The sequence below is a fragment of the Musa acuminata genome, chromosome BXJ3-11, assembly GCF_036884655.1.
Source record: "Musa acuminata AAA Group cultivar baxijiao chromosome BXJ3-11, Cavendish_Baxijiao_AAA, whole genome shotgun sequence".
Lineage (NCBI taxonomy): Eukaryota > Viridiplantae > Streptophyta > Magnoliopsida > Zingiberales > Musaceae > Musa > Musa acuminata.
This window is the reverse complement of record NC_088359.1, coordinates 4,439,402-4,462,968: the sequence shown is the minus strand read 5'-3', so window position 1 is coordinate 4,462,968 and position 23,567 is coordinate 4,439,402. Positions and strand designations below refer to the sequence as shown.

The following is a 23,567-nucleotide window of genomic DNA, read 5'->3' as shown; positions in this document are numbered from 1 at the left end:
AGATCTAGAAGCTGAATCCTTTTTTCACAGGCAAGCTGTGTGATGTCTCAGAAACAACAATTGGATCGTGGAAGGGCCAAATTTTGCTGGCTATGATTAGGCTTGACAGGAGTTTGTCTTGGTGAAGAGACAAGTTGAATCAAAGTTGGATATTTTTGCACTGTTTGACTTCAATTATTTTATGTTCCACCACAATAAATTGCCTCTTCTGCCTCCTTACTTTGCTGAAACTCCATGTATAGTTGCTTTAGTTTGAGTGGATAGAGTAGCTTCTCTTGCAACCACAGCATACCTTTCTTGAAGCTCAATAGCTCATGCTGCACTGCTACCATATCAGGTCAGGTTTGAGTTCGAGCAAAGAACAAAAAGAAAGAAAGAGAAAGAGAAGATGACAGTAGATGATCTTTATTTCTTTGTAGATAAGGGTGTTTACTCAGATGATTATTTTTGTTTCTAGATGACAATATCAAGTTGAGTTTCTTTAATTAGGGGTAACTATCGATTGAGTTTTGGATGGATTTTAGTAGAAAACTTGACACTAAATTCGGGTTTAAGCGAAATTTAGGTAATTGACATATAGTCCTATCTAGAAACAAACAAAGTGAAAGTTAGGAATATTCTATCATTGTCACTCCTAACCTCAATACTATCTATGAGTAGGATATCCTTACAATTCACTATTTTGTAGAAATTAAAATATAATAATAATAATAATAAATCAAGATAAATAAATATCTAAATAAGTAATAATAAAAATAAGAAAGAGATATAAATCTTTATAATGATTGGATTTTTATCACTCTTGAACTCTCAAAAAGAATCTTATTATCATTATTACAAGACTCCTCAGAACTCAATACTGAACTCTATATATATATATATATATATATATATATATATATAATCTTATTGTGATTATCACTGATGAAAACTCTCAAGACACAACACTGGTTTGGCAGAAATGGCTGCAGCTGCATTTACTTTGAACTGAACCAAAGCAGGCCTCTGCCACCAGCAAGGAGAAGTCAGTGCTCTGTAAGTTTCAGGATGCCTTTCTTAATACCTTGAAGATGAGGCTTCTGCCTATCCATAGCTAAGCACAAGGACAAGGCCCAGCTTTCTGTCACCACAGTATCTTCTATTGCCCATCATCCATGGAGCTCTCTCCTTAGAGTACAACAACCCAGTCTTTCACATAAACACTTGGTACTAAAGTGGATGAAAAACAAATTATCCTACACGATTTACTTATAGTCTATAATCAAAATTGGGATGGATAAAGGTAGAACAATAGGCATCCGATTCCAATTTGTGATGCATTGGAGTACCAGATTAATTAGCCGAATTGGTGCTTGAATACCCTATTATTCATTGTCATTCCTAATCTCCAAAGTCTTTGTTGTATTTCCTCCCAGCAAAACTTGTTCATGAATCATTAAGATTTTTTCTAGTTTTGATGGAAACCCAAATTTCCAATTCCGAGAGAGATAGATTTGAGCAAGTTTCCTATCAAGAAGACCAGAAGATCAAAGTCTCGATCTCATCATTGCAAATGATTTAGATATATATGCTGCGTTCATCAAATCAGGCAACCAAAATAAGATGGAAGTCATATGTAATGTTAATAAACTCAAACATAAGCACAACTGAAACAAAAATGATTAGAATTCTCAAAAAAAAATAAAAAATCCCCTCTAATTTTTCAAATATGCCATCTAATATAATTGGCATTATTATTTCTCTATCATACTACAAGAGCTTTTTCCTTTATCTTTTTCCAGTTATCCATGAATTTTGCTGTGATTAGATCTATTTTTTGCCTACTCAACCTTTTTTTTTTTGTTGCTGGGATTAATATATTGTCAACTTTTTAGGCTTTAAAAATATTTTATAAAATCACAATATTTCTACATTTCATAAAAGTATATTTTCCATTTTCACATTAAGTATGAGTGAGAACAAGTCACAAACTATTTGAAGTTATTTATGCTTTGCCTAGATTTCATACATATTATATCTCAGCTGCACACACCATCATCCAGCATGTGGATATTATATTTTTCATATATTATATGGATATTAACATCCAAAGATTTTGTAGGATGATAGTTTAGAGATTCATGAAAAATATAGGAGTGATTTGATTTCTACTGCAGTCACTTGAATCACTTCAAACACTTCTTTGCAGCAGCAACAACTGCAACTAAGATTCCTCACTCACTAACAAGCTTTTGCTTTAAATCCTCACCCCAAATCTCTTTCTGCAATATTTTTTTATCATGATACATAACAATACTAAATGCACATAGGAAACTTGCAATGATTTGATGTCTTATCAATAGGAGACTAGGAGTCATGTGGAGAACAGGAGTTCATGAAGATCCTGCGCCGGAGATCCTGGAACGCATTTAAGAATCAAGATGCAGATCTTGGACACTTGGTTTGGAAGATCAAAACTCTGTGGTAGCATTAGTGAAGATACAGATAGAGGTCAGAATGACTTCTTCACACATCATTCTCTTTGCTCATATCTTCTTTCCTCTATCCTAACATGTAGAGGCTACATAGAGTGCTTGGTCTACCTATCTAGGGAGACACTCCTTGCTCTACTTTGCCAGGGTTTGGCAATTCTCTACTCAAAAGGTCAAATTGCTTGGTTAGATTTAGTAATAGGGCAGATGAGATGTAGATGGACTTCAAACTGCAGCAGAATCTGATGTGGTCCTCAAATCTTTCCTCTCCTTTAGACTTCATGATCTCTTTATTGTTTCTGCAATGCTGTTTTATGGTGGTGGAAACATTTGAGAAGCAGTAATAAGACATCCATCATGAGAGAACTCTTCAAGCCATCTGATCAGTAAACATTCTTGCATCACAGCACCAAATCCTTCACCTATCATTCTTTGCCTGTGGAGAGCTTGAGAGAATTCTGTACTCAACTCTGGACTGCAGTGGTGTTAGGAACCCATAACAAATGACTGTTTCCTGAGACATGCTGAGGGTGAGGTCTGAAAGGAACAGCCTTTGCAAATTATGTATATTTGTACCTTCTTATAGCAAGCATCTCATGACATATAAAGAATTGATGTCAAGGAAAAGAGTATGGTTCCTTCATTGTCATATGTAGAGGATATGCTTAGCAGTCACCATCTTTCTTGAATTTAGACTCTTTCTCTCTCTCTCTCAACTTTAATTTTCTGAAATTATGACTATTTGGCCATTCTTTAATTCGGTTGGTAGTAATCTACGTGGAACATCTCTGTCAGAATAAGATTAACAAAGATGTACCTTTGAAGACATCAGCATCAACCTGACAAAACTCATTGCAACATAGATCAATGAATGATTCCAAAAAAATTTCTTTGCTGTCCTGTTGTCATCTACTGAATTTTTTTTCCTTCTCGAGTATCATGTGATTTTTCATTTGAGAATTACCAAATTAATTCAACTACAACCGGCCTCTTTCCGCGGCTCTTCTTCGTTGGCTCTTCGTCGGTGGTAAAATTAAAATAATTTAGTGTACGAGGTTTTTGCCAATGCAGGATTATACATAAATGAAGAAGAAGAAGAAGAAGACAACCACCTTATTTTATATATTCATCTTTTAGTTTTTATCGAAGTTTAGTTGATACAAACAGGGAGGATTAGGACACTGACATATTTCTATGGAGTACTGCTATTAGTGTGCTGTTTTCTGCTCTATCCAACCTGCTGTTTTCTTGTTGGTGAATTTGATATGGCTCTCATCTACTCCTAAATCATTTCTGATCTATCCAAGTTATCTTCCAAGTTAATTAGCAGTTGATTGATAAGATTATGAAGCTTTGTTACTTGGAAGCAGTAGTTATCATCATCTTTGAAAAGTGCTATGCCTTTCCTGTCCAATAGCCATTAGCACTTTAAATTAGAGGCCAAGTTGTGTATCCAATATAGCCGACATCTCCCTCCAACATGCAGATTTTATGACTGTAATCAAACAGAAGTTTAGAGTTCACGAATGGCTACTGCAATTTAATTCGCTATAGGTTTAATTACTAATTGCTGGCTTGGACAGCTCAAAGGGGAATGAATGAGAGACTAAATCTACATTAGATATTAAAGCTAACCAAGGAAATCTTCATATCAGATACTAAATTCTCAGCTTTTGTACTGTTTCTACAGTTTGATCTGTATCTGATTGCCTTTGGGAAGATAAGACTGGCAATGAGGAATGGGATCTTCGCATGTTTTTCATGGAACAGTATCATATGACATTGACACATTTCCTTAGAAAGACTATCAGAAAGACACAAAGTGCAGAGGAAAAAGTCATTCGATGACTGTCCAATTTATTCGATTCGTATTAGTTTCATACCCTTCTATCTCATATTTTCAACATGATGTGCACATGCTGACCATGCTGCCCTTCTTGATAAGGACATGCTTTTGTAAAAGCAACCATCACTTACAACATGTATCATGTTCTTGCTCAACATTGTCTAAACAACAATGATGCATGGTCATGCTTGTGAGCTCTGGCATATGAATTGCAATCATGGTTCTGAAATTGGAACAGGGTCATTCATGAGAGAAGCAACAGCAGAATGTGTTGACAAGGAGATTAAAAGCAGTGACAGAGAGCAATACTTATTTGACTCTGGAAGCTCAGTAGTTTGGACTGGTAGAAACTATGAGGTGCACAATTTGAGTTTTAGCTTAATCCTGTCCCTGCTATGCTTTGAGGACTTGGGTTCTTCTCTGTGGAATCATCTGCTGGTCTCTGATGTGTAAGACTGACAAAGGAGATGTTTTTATTCTGCAAACAAGTCCTTAACTCTCTGATGTTCAAGTTTAAGTGAAGAAAACATCAAATCTGAAGCATTAATTTTGAACTAATGAAAAGCAATTGCATCTCCTCTTTCTATAGATATTCACTAGAATATATATATATATATATATATATATATATATATATATATATATGTACATATATATATTTCAGGGAATGGAGTTTGTCTTTGCTCTGATCCCTAAACCAAGTGAAGTAAATTACCATTCTGACTAAAGGACAACCAATGCATTCTTTAATGTCATCCAGATACACCTCCCCTCTTGCCATAAAAGAAACCCATATCATAAGCTCTTCTTCCTGGGCTTCATCACCAACAAAAAGGAGGAAAAAGCTACCAGAGAGAGAGAGAGAGAGGAAGAGTTGTACTGATTCCAAGTGCAAGAAGAGGGAGAGCATAGTTAGCCATGTCAAACATCACAGGTGATGGAGGAAGCTTCTCATCTGGGACCAACACAGGAGAATATGAGGTCCATAAGCAACGCCGTCTCTTCTATGGTTCACCGGCCACCGCGGCGAACATCGATATCGCTGCTTCGCAGCTGCTGCCTGTGAAGAAGAAACGCAGCCTTCCGGGAACTCCAGGTGATGAGCAAGATCTCTCCTTGTTGTTTCTTGGGGTTGGTCATAGGGTCAATTATTGGTCGTGGCAGACTCTTATTTGAGCTGCTCTTGAGAATTATTGAGGACAGAGTATGAGAATAATCAATGGCTTCATATCCAACAGCTTGCAAGACTCTATTTCTCGCACTAATATTTACATAGCTGTACTTCAACAGTATTCATGCCCATCCCTTATAAGTTTCTCATCGCATCGATAGATCCGAGCATAGCAGTCAGAATTATGGATTACACAGGCAATTGTTGAGTTCCTCACTGGATATCTTGTGCTCGTCATTCCTAGACCCGAACGCTGAGGTGATCGCGCTCTCGCCGACGACGCTGATGGCGACGAACCGATTCGTGTGCGAGATCTGCCACAAGGGGTTTCAGCGGGACCAGAACCTGCAGCTGCACCGCCGAGGCCACAACCTTCCATGGAAGCTGAGGCAGCGGAGCAGCGCGGAGACGAGGAAGAGGGTGTACGTCTGCCCTGAGCCCACATGCGTGCATCACCACCCCACCCGCGCTCTCGGTGATCTCACCGGCGTCAAGAAGCACTACTGCCGCAAGCACGGCGAGAAGAAGTGGAAGTGCGACAAGTGCTCCAAGAAGTACGCGGTGCAGTCGGACTGGAAGGCTCACTCCAAGACCTGTGGTAGCAGAGAGTACAAATGTGACTGTGGTACCATCTTCTCTAGGTTTGCATTTCTTCCTCCCTCTCTCTCAATACATTTAGAAGAACATCAAAGGTCCGCACGAAGAATGAAACTTACTGACCGACTAAATCTGGCATACGGAATAATATGTCTACTGTTTCCTAAGGTTACTGTAGCAGCATAAAAATGGTCGTGGTCAGAAAGATCGTCCCTGGTGGTTCGATTTCCTGCTTCCTGCTTCCCACAAGTGGTGGGAAAAGTCTTCCAGTTTATTCTTGAGCTACGTGTGAGCTCAAAAGTTTGACCTAACATGGATAGGGTTCCCTGTGCAAGTTCAAACCTTCGGTATAGGTTTTGGTAGAAAAAGAAGACCGCCGCCTCCTTGTCTCCCCACGTAGGCAGCAAAGTCTTCCCCGCTGCCTTAATTACTTGGCGTGCTGAATGAAACACGTAACCTTGTCATCAAGTTTGGTATATTATTTTTTTGTTTGGACGCTGAGATTGATTTCATTCTTTTCATGCTCACAATGCACGTTGACAGGAGAGACAGCTTCGTCACCCACCGAGCCTTCTGCGATGCATTGGCTCAAGAGAACCACAAGCTTAGCCAGCCTCTGATGGCCACCATGGCTTCGAGCTTGCAGGGGCATGTCCCCGGTCTCACGATGCCCGTTCAGCTCACCGACACCGACCACCTCATGCCGGCTTACATGGCCGGCGGCACGCTATCTTGCTTGTTGAACCCTCCTTCCACCTCGAACGTGAGAAGCCCGATGGGCTTCGATGGGCTGATAGGGGCCCAGATGTCCAGGCCCATGGCTCACGTGTCCGCGACGGCGCTGCTGCAGGAGGCGGAGCAGGTCGGTGGCGGCGGCGGCATCGCCCATGGCATGATGCAGAACGGTGGTCTTGGTTCCGTGATGACCGGGCCGGACAGTGCCACCGGCACGAGGCCATGCATCCCATTTAAGGCCCACGAGCTGTCGTATCAGATGGTTGGAGTTGGCGGCGCCGGATCGGGCGATCAGTTCTGGGATGCTGATGGATCCCTGAAGCACACCGTGGACTTCCTAGGAGTCCGGGGAGAGAGGAGGCTCCAGCTGCAGCAGCAGCAGCAGCAGTTTGGAGGAGTTGGTCATGGCGAGAGGATAGAGAGTCTGCATCCACTGCAGCAGCTGATGGGGCACGGAGGCAGTCGAGCGGAGGATTGATCTATTAGAGAGACAGTGTCATGTATCATCCCTCTTCCTTCTTGCCATGCAAGCAGGCTTCTCTTCTCGGCCATGAGATGGTAGACATGAAGTAGCATAGTAGTAAAGTGGCTGCTCTCTCGGTTTGAAAGATCCAAAAAAATCAGAAATCAAATTTTCGATTTAACTTTGGATCCGTTCACTTTAGTAGTAATCAAACTTCTCTTCTGAAAGCACTGAAGTTAAGAGGAAAAAAGAAACATTATTTTTATTTATCTTCTTTTTTTTCTTTATAAAAAAGTATACAGTTTCTATTTGATTATTGCCACCAGCTGAGTGGAATCTACGTGAAGGAAGGAATAGTAGGATGCCATCATGCAAAGCTTTGCTTAGTCCTTCTCTAACTAGTGGTGTTCTACAAATGAAAGTTGCGTGCATCCCCCCAACAAATAAACACATTGCATTGTAATTACAAATGATTGAGCTATCAGTGTTGAACCTCTCACCTCATACAAATTTGAGTTATCCCTTTAGGTCCTTAGTAGAAAAAAATAAAAAATAAAAACACATTGGGTTGTAAGATTATATGATTCTATCTAATTTGATAAAATATATTATAGATTTGATTAGATTTTAATGATGATTATCAACTAATAAAAAAATATAATTATGATATGATTGATGAGAATACCTCTCTTAATTATTTATCGTTCTCGTGCATAGATAGAATCTTCTTATAGATTATAAATCTTCTATCATCTCTCCTTCTATTTAATTCATCGATCATAGTAATCCTGTAAAAAATAGGAAGAGAGGAAAAGACGAGTCTGACTCTCCTTGTAGATCAAAATCATTATATTTTTTAATCTAAAAACGAAGTACACACCATAAATTTGATCTGTTATTATTTAATTTTAATAATTCTAGCATTAATTTTTTTTTATAATAATAACATATTATAATTTTGTACAATAATCTCTTATTCAAGCTTTCAACATATAAGACAGAAAATATTTCTGAGATTAGAGCTAGCATTGAGCTTGGATCATAAATTATTATTTCATGTTCATAATTTCCTAAGACAAAAAGATTGATTATCCTTCTTTTATCAAATAGAAAAATCATGAATTCATGGTTTTTTCTACATCTATTATTTTAGCCGAGGTTAACTTAATATAATATTTCCTTTTAAGAAAACATAAACATAGTGCTTCACATTGTTGATAAAAGGGAAAAAAAAAAGGACCCAATGACTTCATGATTGAGCCAAACATCACATATCCTTTTGAAAATAATTCAACATATGTGAAATTTCATTTATGAGAAAATGACATCTCAGTGGCCCCCCAAAAAAATTAAATTATCCACATGACAAGGACACCTTTTATGGTCTTTATATGGGTGAGACAATGATTTAATTGCAAACAAAAGGAATACCCCAAGGAAATGCAAAATAACACTTTACTCTTTATAATAATGGAGCAACAATCTTTGACACCCACTTCCATTTGCACCACCACCATCATTAAATAAACTAAAGACAATAGGGATCACTTTATCCCAAAGTAACTTTAAAACCTCTATTTGGTACTACTAATATTCTCAAATACTTACTATCCCAATCCTCAAACACTTCAAATATAAAAATTTACAGATATAAGAAACAAACAACTCTTATGTAAACTAAAAAAAAAAAAACCCCCAAAATCTAATGCTATAAAAAATAATCCTAAGTGCCAAAACTCCACATAATTTCAACTAGTTTTACTAATCTTATTAAGTAATTAGTCTCCACAACCCAAAAACTTGTTTATATACTTCTTTAACTCAAACAAACTAATATTAACTATTGATTATATATGCTAATATTAACTTAAATAATTATTAAATTTTTTAAGATATTGATTAGATTAGTTGATAAAAATTTTAACAGGATGATTTTGATATTGATTATATATGCTAATAATTCACCCATTAACTACCTTAAATTTGAGACTTCTTGAAATAAATAAATAAAAGGATGATTTTTTCTAGAAAATATTCATATTTTTAGATATTTTCCAAAAGGTACCTTTCAAACGATACCATTAATTTAAAAATACATAAAATTTCCCTAAAAATATTTCTATCAAATATTTTTCTCATTTTTTATCAGTTTTTAACTGTTATGATATTTTCATTTGGTTTGCTTATAATATTTTTTGATAGTATTTATAATATTTTATTAATATATTAAAAATACTATAAATATTATTAAAAATATTATAAGTGAGTCATTGTTCATAGACTACTATAATACTAGTATTTTTAGACTTGTAATTAGTTTGATTGAAATCCAGGGGCATTGGCCGATCATATTTTCAAGGGTTAAATTGGGTGCTCAATTCAGTCCAATTCAGCCATAGAGCCCAGTTTGTCTATAATTAAGTTAGTGGGATTACCTCCCAATCCTAGCTTAATTTATGCTCTAACTATGATAATTAAGACACAATTTACAGTGTTTCTTGTTCCGGTGCGTCAATTGCTCTTCTGATGAGTTTCGGACGTACTTCCAGCGAACATCTGACGAACTCTTGGCAATGTTCTGACAGACTCCCAATAAACTCTTGGACTTTACAACGATCTTTTTAGCGAGTTCCAATGAGCTTCTATGGCAAGCTCCTAGACTTCTTGGTTGGTTCCTACCGAACTTCCAACGAACGTTCGGATTTCCGTCAAACTCTCGAACTCCCAAAGAGATATCGATCTTGACTCTGACATAACACCTGTTTTATGTCTTACTGCCATTGTAGTTAATCTTGCATACTTTTTTCAACATATAAATTAGATCAAATAATTTATAATTTACTTCATTATCAAAATCCGAGATTCAACAGTAATTAGTTTGATTGAAATGATAAATCTATTTAAATTATTTATAATACTTTTTATGGTCAAAATTATAGATTTAACATTCGAAGAAAAAAAAATTGAGGGACAATTTAAGTCTTTTTTAAATTAAAATTACTATTAAAAATAAAAAATAAAAAATTCGATGAAAAAAAATCTAAAATACGAATATGTTCTAGAAATATCTCCCATAAATAAATCCCTTAATCATGACGCAGAAAGGAACAAGAAAAATAAGTCGTAACCCAAATTTGGTAGGTGGGTTAATGTTACGAGGTACACCCTTTCTCACTCCAAGAAAAGAATGCGCTGCTCTGTCTCTCCCGAAACCCCCTCCTTCGTTCAGGCTCTCTCGTAATAGAGCACAGCCCCTGGGGCATAACCGTAATTTCGTTGCCGTTCCGTGTCTCTTTTACGGCGAACCCTCGACGCGGTGGCCTCCTCGCCGCCTCCGTTCCTCTTTTGCCCGCATACTTTTTATTCCTGAGCGGTCGATTTTGCCCCTTCGATACTAAGATTTACCTACCTATCGCGTCGTCTCTCGTCTCTCGTCTCATCCATGGCTGCCCTCTCGATTCCTCCCTCCTCTTCTTCTTATCCTCCTCCTCCTCCTCCTTTCACATGGGTGAACACCAGCCCTGACCCTGATCCGTCCCCCGTCTCTTCTCCCATGGATGATTCCCAGCCCTCTTCGATCGGTCCCGGCGAGGAGGAGCTCGACGCCCCCGAATCGTGTAGCGAAGTTGCGCCCGCCGTCAATCTCCCCTCGTCCGTCGAGTCGGCTTCCACGGCAGCCCCTCCTCCGCCGCCGCCGCCGCCGCCGACATCGCTCCTCCCCGCTCCGTCCTCGTCGTCGCCGCCGAAGGTGGTGGCCAACGCGGTGGCGCCGTCGCTTCTGCACCTCTCCTTCAACCAGGACCACGGCTGCTTTGCCGCTGGCACCGACAGGGGCTTCCGGATCTACAACTGTGACCCCTTTCGCGAGATCTTCCGTCGGGACTTCGACGGTGGAGGCATCGGCGTCGTCGAGATGCTGTTCCGATGCAACATCCTCGCGCTCGTCGGTGGCGGGAGTAACCCGTACTACCCGCCTAATAAGGTCATGATCTGGGACGATCACCAGAGCCGGTGCATTGGGGAGCTGTCGTTCCGGTCAGAGGTCCGCGCCGTTCGCCTTCGCAGGGACAGGATCATTGTGGTGCTTGACCACAAGATTTTCGTGTACAATTTCGCGGACCTGAAGTTGGTGCATCAGATTGAGACGGTGCCGAATCCCAAGGGCTTATGTGCTGTTTCACAACAGCAGGGTTCGCTGGTTCTTGTCTGCCCCGGTGGTCAGAAGGGGCAGGTTAGGGTGGAGCACTATGGGGCAAGGCGGACAAAGTTTATCATGGCACACGATTCAAGGATTGCTTGCTTCGCGCTGTCACAGGATGGGCGCCTGATCGCCACTGCAAGCACCAAAGGCACACTTGTTAGGATATTTAGCACAGTTGATGGGACACTCCTTCAAGAGGTTAGACATTGCATTGGATTATTTCCTCATGAATGTGAATCTTCTCTTTTGTTGTCTAATATCATATGGTATGCCATCACTATCTTTGTCTATTTTGTCAAGAATAAAAAACAATCAATTAGTAGTTTTGGAATATAAACCTGTCAGCTTTTTATAGAAAACAGTTGCTCCATACTGAAATGGTTTTTTTCGAGTGCTAACATAATCAAAACCTAAAAGGTCATCTTGATTGTAGTTAGATGTGCTGAACTTTGAAGTTTACTCTGAACTAATTGTCTGGTAGCTTTAGTTCTAATGAAGAAACAGTATACAACCTGCAAATTTTAATTCATTAAATTGAGATTGATCCAAATAGGAATATCTGGAGGTATTATTTTCAAGAATCATGGTATTGAGAATACTAAGCTGCCACCTTGTTGCTCCTTATTACAATAAGAATTTAAGGGTAGTCACGCTTTTCCTTTGCTTTGATGAAGGTGAAAATAAAAGCTCACTGATCCACATGGTTGTATGTGTTATCAACAAACTTCTTAGAGCAGTCTACCTAATGGTTAAAGAAAACTTGATTTTCTAGAAACTATGTTGTCATCCTTTTGAATATGTTAACATCTTATACCACTATATTACCTATTTGAATTTGGAAATTTGCCTACCTCAAATATGTATGCTCCTTGTTGAAGACTAGTAATGAGCTTCTACACTCTTGATGTGGATTTCTGCTCTTGGCCTTCATAAACCATGTTTCTTTTTTTTGTATTACGCTGCTGTAGTTTTATCATTAATTATCTCAAGTACAAGTTAGTTATGGGTACTTCATGCAGCATAGATCTTTAAGAGTATAATATGGATAAAAGAAATGAATACTTTTTTGTTATTCTTTCATGTTTAAATACTCATAAGAGTACTAGGTTTCTTAAATAATGTGATTTAGGCAACCAGTTTAGCCATTGCCTTTTTTTAAGCCAATAATTCCAATATCTAGCATTTATGTGTTACTTCTTTTAGTAGCGCTTATGGTTCCTTCTACATGATTCTGAAAATGCATTCTATCTAATTGAACTGATGAAATATATTAGATCTTGCAAATTAACTGTTGCAAATTGATGCTTCTTTCCACAATGTCAATGTTTTTCAACCAAGAAAATAACTCTTCAAATCATGAAAAGAATTAAAGAAGCATCAAATAATGAATAGTTTATTACACTAGTATCTAGAGTATCTACTTCCACTAAAATGCATATTTCTTAACCATGTAAGGTCTACAAGTATATGAAAAGCACATACATCATGAATTTTTAATTTCCTTTTTGTCTTAAGATCATCACTTTTAGCAAAGAAGATCCTTAATTGGGTGTTAATATTGCTTCATAAAATCTCGAACACCAGCATGAAAAGCACTTCTCTCTAGATCTTTTGTCTTTTTATTTTCTGTCCTAACAAAAGATCAAAAAATTGCATAATCACTTCACTAGCTAGAGCTATGGGAAGGTATGATTTTATGTAGCTAAAAAAGAACACTATCATTTCTAAACATTATACATTTGATGCATTGCATTGGAATTTGGTTAATTGGTACTTTAAAGCTTGATGAAAAAGGTGGAGGGTTTCGTTGGCCATTAGATCACTAATACCCAACATAAAACTATGTCAGATTTCATGAACATGGATATTAATCGATTTCGAGTTAGGTCGTCACCCGGAGGTGACGCGAGGCACCTTCATCACCTAAGTGTCTCAAATTACAAACGGTGAGCTAGGAGCTCGTCCGGAAGTTGCCCATCACATCAACACACAGATGTGGTGCCAAGTAGACAAGGATTGCTTTGGACCAATGAGAATAAAGAAGTTAATCCAAAACCAAAGGATTAGGTTAGCAACTTGGAATATTGGAACACTTTCAGGAAAGAGATTATAATTGGTATACACTATAATTAAAGGAAGAAAAAATATTATTTGCTCACAAGAGATAAAGTGAGTAGGGGAAAAATCTAGAGAGATTGATAATATTGGATTTAAAGTTTGGTTTGCCAGAAAAGTTAAATACAGCAATAGTGTAGGAATTGTTGTTGATAAATATTTTAAGAACAATGTCATAGATGTAAAGAGATTTGGAGATAGAATTATAGTTCTAAAATTTGTCAGAGGACAAAATGTTTTGAATGTCATTAGTGCTTTTGTCCCTTAAGTCGGATTAGATGATCAAACCAAAAGAGAATTTTGAAAAAACTTATATGATATCATTCAAGGAATACTTATGATCGAGAAACTTATTATTGGACGAGATTTGAATGAACATGCAGGAAATATATATGGTGAATATAAAAAGATGCATATGGGCTTTGGTTATCGGGAAAGAAATCAAGATGGTGGTATAATTTTGGATTTTGCAACTTTGTATGATTTTATAATTGTAAATACTTACTTTAAGAAGAGAGATGAACATTTGGTTCCATTTTTTTCTAGACTGCCTACTCAAGCAATTTCATAATATTGCTTAGTTAAAATAAAAGTATACTGGCATATCATATTGCTATTAATCATAATTGTGGCCGGATTGCTTTTCTTTTGTTTGCGTAGCTGTATGTTTGGTCTAAAAAATGATGATATTGAGTAGTTTAAGATTTTATTGGACTTCCATATATATATACATATATATATATATACATACATATATATATATATATATATATATATATATATATACATATATATATATATATACATACATATATATATATTCTAAATGAACCACTTTATTTTGCTAGATGATGTGGGAATTTTATGTTTTATTTTTATATTGACTGAATTTGTTAGTTTAGGGAGGATTTACAAATATCATAAGTTGTAAATGACAAAATCTTTTATTTGTTCACTTTACTACCTGTAATTTTCAAAGAGAAACATTGTCAAGTCATTTAAAAAAAAAATGGAAGAAGTCTAATTGGGCTTGATTGAATACTATATCCCTACAATGAAGTTGAAGCTTGATTGAAGAATCTATAAAGAAGGAAATCTATATCAATCAAGTATTTTTAAAGAGCCAAGTGAATAACAAATTTTAATTGATTAGGCTTGATTTATTGGATGTAGTTTTTCTTGATTGCATGTTTCTTAATTTCGTTTCCTTCTTTTTTCGCTCTTGTATTTGGTAATCTACAGAAATGGACAAAATGATGTCCTGAAAACCAAACCTAGTTAGGTACTTATTTTTCGCTCTTTGCCACATTATGTATATTGATGTAAGGCTGCATCCATATGAGTTATTCCTAAAGCCAAACCTAGTTAGGTACTTATTTTTTATGGTGTCATCATTCACATACTAGACATGCGGATGTGTGAGAACTTATCCAGGAGAGTTAACCTCTAAGCCAGGTGAGTCTAGTACTTAATCAAAAATTTCCTTTTATTTGATCTGCTATTTTCTTTTTTTATTCCATTATACTCATCCTGAAAAAAATATTTTCCTTACTCTTCATTCTTTTTTTCTGCATCATATGGGTATCAAGAGCACTCATCCTACATCACTAGGTGGTTCTCATGAATGGTTGGGAGCTGCTTAGTCATTTAGAGGTTTTTTGTGTCTATGGGTTGCTTAATTCCCTACGCAGCATCGCGAGTTATCATCACTATGTTTTTTCAGCCCATTTGTTTACATGGTCATAGCAGTTAACTTCTAAGCCAGTTGAGTCTGATACTTATCAAAAATTTTCTTTTATATTATGTGATATTTTCTTTTTTTATTTCATTACACTCATGTTGTTGTACACTCATGTCCTAGAAACAGTATTTTCCTTACTCTTCATGCTTTTGTTGTGCATCATATAGGTATCAACATAACTCATCCTACGTTACTAGGTAGTTCTCATGAATGGTTGGGATCTGCTTAGTTATTTAGAGGATTTTGTGTCTGTGTCTTGCTTAGTTCCCTTGGCAGCATTGTGAGTTATCATCGCAATATGCTTTCAGCCCATCTGATTGATGGTCATAGCATAGGAATGCAAATTCCTTAGGAGGCTCTAGAAGTTTATGTTTAATTAAGTGGTTTAGTGATTTTGTTGCAATTTTAGCTGTCGTTGTGATGGACCACACTACCATTTTGACCATAACTAAACTCTTTTTTGGATTGAGTTTTAGCAAATTTGAACTTAGTGATTGACCCAGGACAGCAAAATGTAGCATGCGACTTACTGAGCCCTTGTCCCAGAAAACCATAATAAGATTTTCATTTTATTTGAACTGAGCCCTTGTCCATGTATTCATTTTACTTATTCTTTAGCTGCTTACATCATTCATGCTTATCAGATTTACTTGGGCACTATTTTCTAATTTACTGTTTTTTGAATGTTATTAACACTTGATGAAATAGGTTAGAAGAGGTGCTGATAGAGCAGAGATATATAGCTTGGCCTTCTCTGCTGACATGCAATGGCTAGCAGTCTCTAGTGACAAGGGTACTGTCCATGTATTCAACCTCAAGGTTAATTTGGGGTTGACTGCGAATGACAAGCCTCGCCCTGCATCAGATCCAAATGTGCCAACTGCGAGTTCACATCTTTCTTTCATCAAAGGTGAGCTTCATTTACTTGGAGAATTGCATGTACTTGGTGTTTCATATCACATTAACCATAAATTATCCTATTATCCAAGAAACAAATTATTCTCCTGGTGGTTGACAGCTCCTTTTATCATGAATAGTTCCATGTTTCTTAATGGAATAGGTGCTTCTTTAGGTTTTCCTTAGATTTGAAAAAGTCATTCTCATACAGGTGGCTTTCTAATTGCAATTCATAACAAACGAAAAGAATAGAAGCGCATTGAAGAGTTATGTCGCATTACTAGAAAGTGGTGGATAATCCTATGGTAGGGATAGATACTGGGTTGGCAATACTAACAAGTTCAGCTAGATATGAACAGTACTTATTGGTTCGACAGTCTATTGGCACAAAGACCAAGATAAACTTAGTCTAAGCATACTTCTTGGTACAAATCTTGTACCAACATTAACTTTATTTATTTTTCTGATTTTTTATTTTTTTAAAACTGGGTACATACCAGCGTACCGACATAGTATGCCGGTATGGCTTGGACCTGTACCAATTTGGGCTAGGACTGATATAGATCTGGTACTTGAAATTGAAATCCTTGGATGGATGAACTTGCGAGTATTTAAGATGTCATCGTGAATTGTGCTTTTTTTTGTTATCTTCAGTTTTTTTTTATGAACTTGCCTATGATTTATTAGTTAATCTAGGCACATTCTAGCTGCTAGTGCCTAGCTGTTGCAGAACACTGCAGCAAGCAGTTTATGGCCTTCCAAGGCTTGTGAAGGTTCAGTAATTGACCAGCCACATGTTTTTGCCAATCGACCAACCACATTAAGAAGGAGATGAATATATCTTGCCATATAAAAAATGATGCCTTTGAATCAGTGTTGTCAAAGGCACTAAAATTCCAAAACGACTAGGCATTAGATGCATGCCTGAGAGAAGCAAGACGCTCACCAATGTAAAAAATTATTAAAAATATAATTAAAGATAAAGACAATCATTACATGAATTTTATTCCATTTTACATAACTTATGTAAAACATCAAATTACATAAGTTTAACTATTAAAATAAAGGTACTACCTATGGTTGCCATGATTTAGGATCCTAAAACTGCAGCGACAATCCAATAGGCTAACAATGATTATCCAGCAATTAACTATCGAGAATCAACAATCAACATCGAGGCTACATCAACAAAATGCAAAAGCGACGAATAGGAGCAAGGGAGTTTGGCTGAGTTCGATGAGCTTGGGATTAATTGACTTGCACTAGGGATGATCGAAGTGAGCACAGGGTGCCCAAGCTCAGGTACTTGCCTAGGTGACACCCAAGCCCAAGCGCCTCTCCACGGTTGTAATGAGGTGCTTGGGCCTCACCTCACCTCGCTCGAGCACCTAGGCAAGTGCCCATTAACATCACTGTTGTGAATGTCGAGCACTATCTCCACATATTGAGAATGATCTTTATCCATGGTAGAGGCTTCCAACTTTCTCATTCCATGGAAATTTTGGAAAGCTTCTACTGAAGTTGAATTTTCTATAGAATATTTTCCTCCTAGCTTCTTAGAAGACACAAGTAGTGGATGGTAATTTGAAGTAAATGTGTGTGATGGGGAGAGGGGAGTTTAAAGGGTTCTCATATGAATATACTTCATTTCCCTGCTTTTCATGTCTGAAAGGTGGGCTTGCAGATCTCACACTACTAGTGGCCTTGTAAATCTCAAACTACTACAATAAAAGAGAGGTAGGATAACAATTGACGATGAACTAAAATAGTTGAAGCTGCTCATCTATCTGAGCCAAATTTCCTTATTACCATGTTACATTGACCCTGTAAAAGTGATAAGATCCAGTGATTTAAAAAGCGCTAGGCACCAAAAGGCGCCAAGGTGCAAAAACGCCCGAAGCGCTAGGTGCTTGCCTGAGCGAAACGATGCGCTAAAATATAAAAATATATAAATTAATTAATAAATATAATTATTTAAATAAAAATATGATATTAAATTAAAAAATCTTACAGAATCACAATATCACATTAATAAAAAATCTCAAAATTCAAAACAATAACAATAATTTTAAATAAATAAAAATTAGCAGTATTAAAATCAAAATAATATATTATTAATCTAATAAATAAAAAAATATCGTTACTAGTATACGGTTAACAGTATACTGTTAATATACTGTTAACAGTATACTATCGAGTCGATGTGAGTAGAGGGAGTAAGAGTAACAGTAGCGGCAATTGGCAACAGGAGCGGGATCGACGATAGTAGCAAGTAGCGACAGCAGCGGTAGTGGCAGCGGCAACGATAACAGTAGCAGCGAGCAGCGACAGCGGTGTAAGAGTAAGACTGAGGTTGCTGACTGAGAGAAGCAGTAGTGGTAGCAAGAGCGGCGATAGTGACAACGGTAGCAACGACAGCAACAGCGGCAACGGAGAGCAACGACAACAAAGACAGGCAACGATAGCGGAGAGAGGCAGCGACAGAATCGTAAGTAGGGTTAGGGTTGGGGAAGTCGCGAGAGGGATGTTGGGAGGCTGATATCGTTGTTTTAGTTTATTCAATCGAACCAACTGAAGCACCGGAGACCGAACCAAACGTAAAACACTGGTTCGATCGCCTGGTTTGACCCGGGCGCTCGCCCGAAGTGCCCGACGCCTGGGCTCGGGCGAGCACCTAGGCACGCCCCTCTTTGAAGTGAGACGCTAGGGCCTCGCCTCGCCTCGCCCGAGTGCCTAGGCGAGCGCCTGAGCGCCTATTGAAATCGCTGATAAGATCAACATAGTGATTAGCAAAAAAAACATGTGAATTATTAAGAATCATTTGTTTCTTGTTTGGCAGAAAATTAAACCATGTGAAACCAGTATGATCAACTAGTATAAATGTGAGGTTTTAAAGAATCTTTCTGGAAGAACTGGCTGTGAACAAAGAAGTATTACAAAGTACAAACTTATGTATGTATCTGGCTGCAGCATAATACCAATTCCTTTTATGATTCTTCTTAGGTGACTGTACCATTAGTGTGATTGAATTTTGTTGCTTTCTTTTACAGTTACCTATCGTGTCTGCGTGTTGAAAATTTCAATCAAGTATATGCTGAGTAAAAAAATACATGTTACTATAAGTCCAAGTAGTAGAAGTTTTCAGCAGTTTGAACTTTAAAGTTTAAACTACCCATTTCATCACAACAGTTCTTGTTCTAGAATAAATTTATGCTGCTATAGTTGTGATCCACTAGAATAGATGAAATCATTGCTAAAATGTGCCTACTTTTTTTCTCTGCATAGACCAACCAATCGGTGGGATGCCATTGGTGAGCTGATCACTAAAAACACAGACTAATTGGAAAAGAACTCCTTCGGCCTTCACCAACATCCTGGCTGTCTTTTCTTGACCTGGCATGCTTATTGGATTCTGTGACAAATCACTGTACATTTGGTAGAATAGCTCTAATTCAGTGGCCCAAGGAATCATACATTGAGATTGGCAATAAATAGAAAGAGAATAGAGGGAAAAAATGATTATATTACATGGATATGAGATGCTGATATGACACCATACAGATGTACTGACGCATCAAATTACCGTACAGTACGGATAGACCAGTTATAATATAGTGCTAGAATATGTAGTCAGATACTGGTTAAATATCAACAAATAATTAAGTAGCGTTGGTATCTTCTTCATCATGAAAATAATTATAAGTAGAACATAGTACTTTAAGAATATAGACTAGATAGCAAGAATTTATTATAAATAAAGATCATTGTCTTAATTTTGTTAAATCTGATTTATTTTTTTAACAACATAAAGCAATCTATCTATTTGTGCATCCATCTTATTTACAATATAATATCAACTTTGAAGAAAATAATGTTTCCCAAAGGAGTAGCTGCTAAATATCCCCAAGCTGCTTTATATCCAATCTTTTTTATATTTATTTTAAAATTTGTTGTATCAAGGAAATACCCTGCATGTATGTAGGAGAATCCCACTGATACCATATTGGACATGCTTCCTATATGCATGCAGCAAGCAGTTTTAGCTATGCATGTCTCATAGGATAGGCGATCGAATGAACAGCTACACCATTTATGATGAACTGGATTGGACCAAGGCATTGCAAGCTGACCCCAAATAGTTAGGACTTATGCATTTTTTGTTGTTCTATGAAAGAAGCAGCATTTGGCAATGATGGAAGAGAAACCATATGGAATAAAACAACAATGGGATGTGGATGCTGACAGGATATATTAGACATTTTACCAAATGATAGCAAAATTTGGAAACCCAGGTGTATGCTATATGCTACCATTCATGACACGATCGCTCTTGTAAAGATAGATCATTTTGACCTAGTAGTTTTTGTTCAGTTGAGGTGTCAAGGGTCTCGCGTTGGGTGATTCCTAATTGTGACTATCCATGTCTTATTTAGCCAATCTTGCTTCTGTGACACTTGGATTGACAAGTGGACCTCTTCATTTTTCTTGGTTGTCAAGTTCACATACCCAAAATCAGCATTGTGTTCCAAATTATCCACAAGTTTGCCCAAAAATTAATTTCATCAGTTTCTTTCTAAGATCCCTTTATTTAGTATAATTCAAATTATCAGTGGTCAACAACATTATTGTAAGCAATTTATCAATTCTCTGAGGTAAAATTTGCTATCTCACTGCCTACTATATGATTTGTTAGAACTACAGCATCTTCTTAGTAGTTATTTATAACTTCTGTTTCTTGCAAATTTGTTCCTGAAATCTGGGTTTCTTGCTCAGCCATAGATTGTGTGCTTCATAGTCTTTGGTTTCCTTAATTGTCGCTTGTGTAGAGGCAGCAAACACTGAGTTATTAGACAAGATCTATCTGTACCAACACTGATCCAACTGTTTCTTGTAACTCATCTGGTGCTGTTGTGGATCTATCCAGGCTAGAAATTGTTATATCTATCTGTACCAAAATGGACTTCTAGTGTCAATGTTAATCTGTTGGAACTGCTGTTATCCCTTGAGATTTTCGATAAGTAAAAAAAAAAAAAAAAAAAAAAACCTCATTTGGTTTTAGATGTTCTGCCAAACTTATTTGATTTCTTCTGCTTGGCAAAAATTAGTGAAATACATTGTAACATGAAGGTATTTCATTGTTTTAGGTGTGCTGCCTAAATATTTCAATTCTGAATGGTCAGTAGCACAATTCCGATTGCACGAGAATTCGCAATACATTGTTGCATTTGGCCACCAAAAGAACACGGCTGTCATCCTTGGTATGGATGGAAGGTATGCAGTTCATCTTTTCATGTATTCTTTGCGGATCACGAAGTGTTATGCATGCGTACACCAATTATGCATATGCACACACATATCTTAGGGCTGGGTTCCGGAGATTGTTTTCAGTACACCTTTTGCATGGTAACGAGAGGAAAAGCATTGCCTGGGAGGGAGCTACGGAGTGGGTTTGTATTTGTTCTCGATTTGTGTTTTTGGTTATTGATATGTTGTTCCTTTGGGTTGTGCTTGCAGTTTCTTTCGATGCCAATTTGATCCTGTGGCCGGTGGGGAGATGACACAATTGGAATGCTACAATTTTCTGAAGCCAGAAACATTTTAGTAGCAGGTTTTGTCTTTGCCTCTACGGCAAATTTCCTTCTCTTTTCTTGTTAAAAGGACAATAATAATTTGTATATATAATGATATTGGCCTGTAAAATTGTGTCTCGTAGATAACTTATGTGAATGACGGATGATAAGATGATGCATATTTGCCGATCTTGTTATGGTTCCTCCGGTACATCTGTATTTAAATTTCACCTAAAATGTTTATGGACAGCATAATCATCATAAATATTCCTTTTTCAGTTGCCTGCAAAGTTACTGGAGTTTCTGTGTGGGTGCTCACACTGGTGCATATCGATCACATAATAAAGCTGCTTTTACTTTTTATGTTTTTCTTTCAGTCTCTTTATTTATATTTTTTTTAAAGGAACTATATATATTAGACCAAAACAAGAAAATAATTTTTTTTTTCTAAATAAAGGGTAAATTCTCTAAAACTACCACAATATATATTTTTTTCTTATTCTAAATTTTATTTAATAATTTTTATATATCTATGAAAATTTGTTTGATAGTGGTATGCCGGATTTATTTATAAAAAAAATTAAGTGCTGGAAACGTGGTTCAATAACTTTTATACCTACAACATTAACGAGGTTATAGTGTATCAAACTCAAATGTTAAAGGTTGAGGTCTTAAAATATTATCTAATATAATTTTTTTTAAAGATGATAGTTGACTTAGTTGATAAAGATTTTATCGTAACTTTTTTGGATCAAAATCTGACTTCATCATTATATAGGGTTAATTATCTTTGTAATTAATTTTTTTTAGTATTTTGATTATTATACTTTTAAAAGTTATATTAAGATTTTTATATTTATGAAAGTGAAATATTGATATCTATATATAAGATTAAAAATATAATTTTATAGGATTAAATATGTTTTTGTTCATTAAATATTTTATTTTTGTAAATATAAAGATATCAATATAATATTTAAAAATATATGAATTAAAATATTAAAATAGTTAATTACAAGTGATAATCTATAATTAATCTTCATGATATATATATATATATATATATATATATATATATATATATATATATATATATATATATATATATATATATATATATATATATATATATATATATATATATATATATATAACTAACTTGGAAAGGATAAATCAAAGCTGAGGAAAGCCTTCAATCCGTGACAAAGAGGCATGCTTCAATTTGGATCAGAGAAAATAAAAAGGTGGAGAGCATATCCAGCTGCAGCATCACTTTTCTGAAAGCTTGCCTGTTGCTTTCACCCATCGACAAGCAAGCAGCTGAAAAGAGATTCACCAACTAGCCAAGAGTAAGTGCAGCACCAAAAACTATGTTCCTCTCGAAGTTGCAGACACCCTTCTTCTTCTTCTTTTACTGTGTCTTTACACCTGAAGTTTAATGGAAGCAAGAGGAGAACGCTGTGGCGGCGTCCTTGTGTCCTTATGAGAACCCATCCACAGTGAGAAGATGTGATGGCATCAACAGAATTGGAGAGAGAATGGGATTCTCTTGCCTAAGGAAGGAAGAACTTGTCCATGTCAAGAGATGCCTACTAGCATCTCTCTAATTTATGGTTTATCTAATTGTAACATTTTAGAATTCTTTGATTAACTAAATAAAATGAAATATTGCAAGCATTGCAAGAACAATGAGAATATATTGGCATCATGACAAAAGGAAAAGGTTTTCTACTTTGGAAAAAATAATGAAATCTTTAAAT

General features: G+C 36.5%; 2 protein-coding genes across 2 annotated transcripts; both read left to right on the top strand.

The window, feature by feature from the left end:
• Nucleotides 1-5,123: 5,123 nt before the first annotated feature.
• Nucleotides 5,124-7,550, top strand: LOC103970487 (protein indeterminate-domain 12). Its single transcript, XM_009384276.3, has 3 exons — nt 5,124-5,413; nt 5,733-6,129; nt 6,629-7,550. The coding sequence occupies exons 1-3, from the start codon at nt 5,236-5,238 to the stop codon at nt 7,296-7,298; spliced, it is 1,245 nt and encodes a 414-aa protein (XP_009382551.2). The 5' UTR covers nt 5,124-5,235; the 3' UTR covers nt 7,299-7,550.
• Nucleotides 7,551-10,475: 2,925 nt separating this feature from the next.
• On the top strand, nt 10,476-22,085 carry LOC135581954 (autophagy-related protein 18a-like). The gene is made up of 4 exons (XM_065175139.1): nt 10,476-11,682; nt 16,049-16,250; nt 21,382-21,508; nt 21,752-22,085. Exons 1-4 carry the CDS (start codon nt 10,726-10,728, stop codon nt 21,837-21,839), a joined length of 1,374 nt encoding a protein of 457 aa, XP_065031211.1. The 5' UTR covers nt 10,476-10,725; the 3' UTR covers nt 21,840-22,085.
• The last annotated feature ends 1,482 nt before the right edge of the window (nt 22,086-23,567 follow it).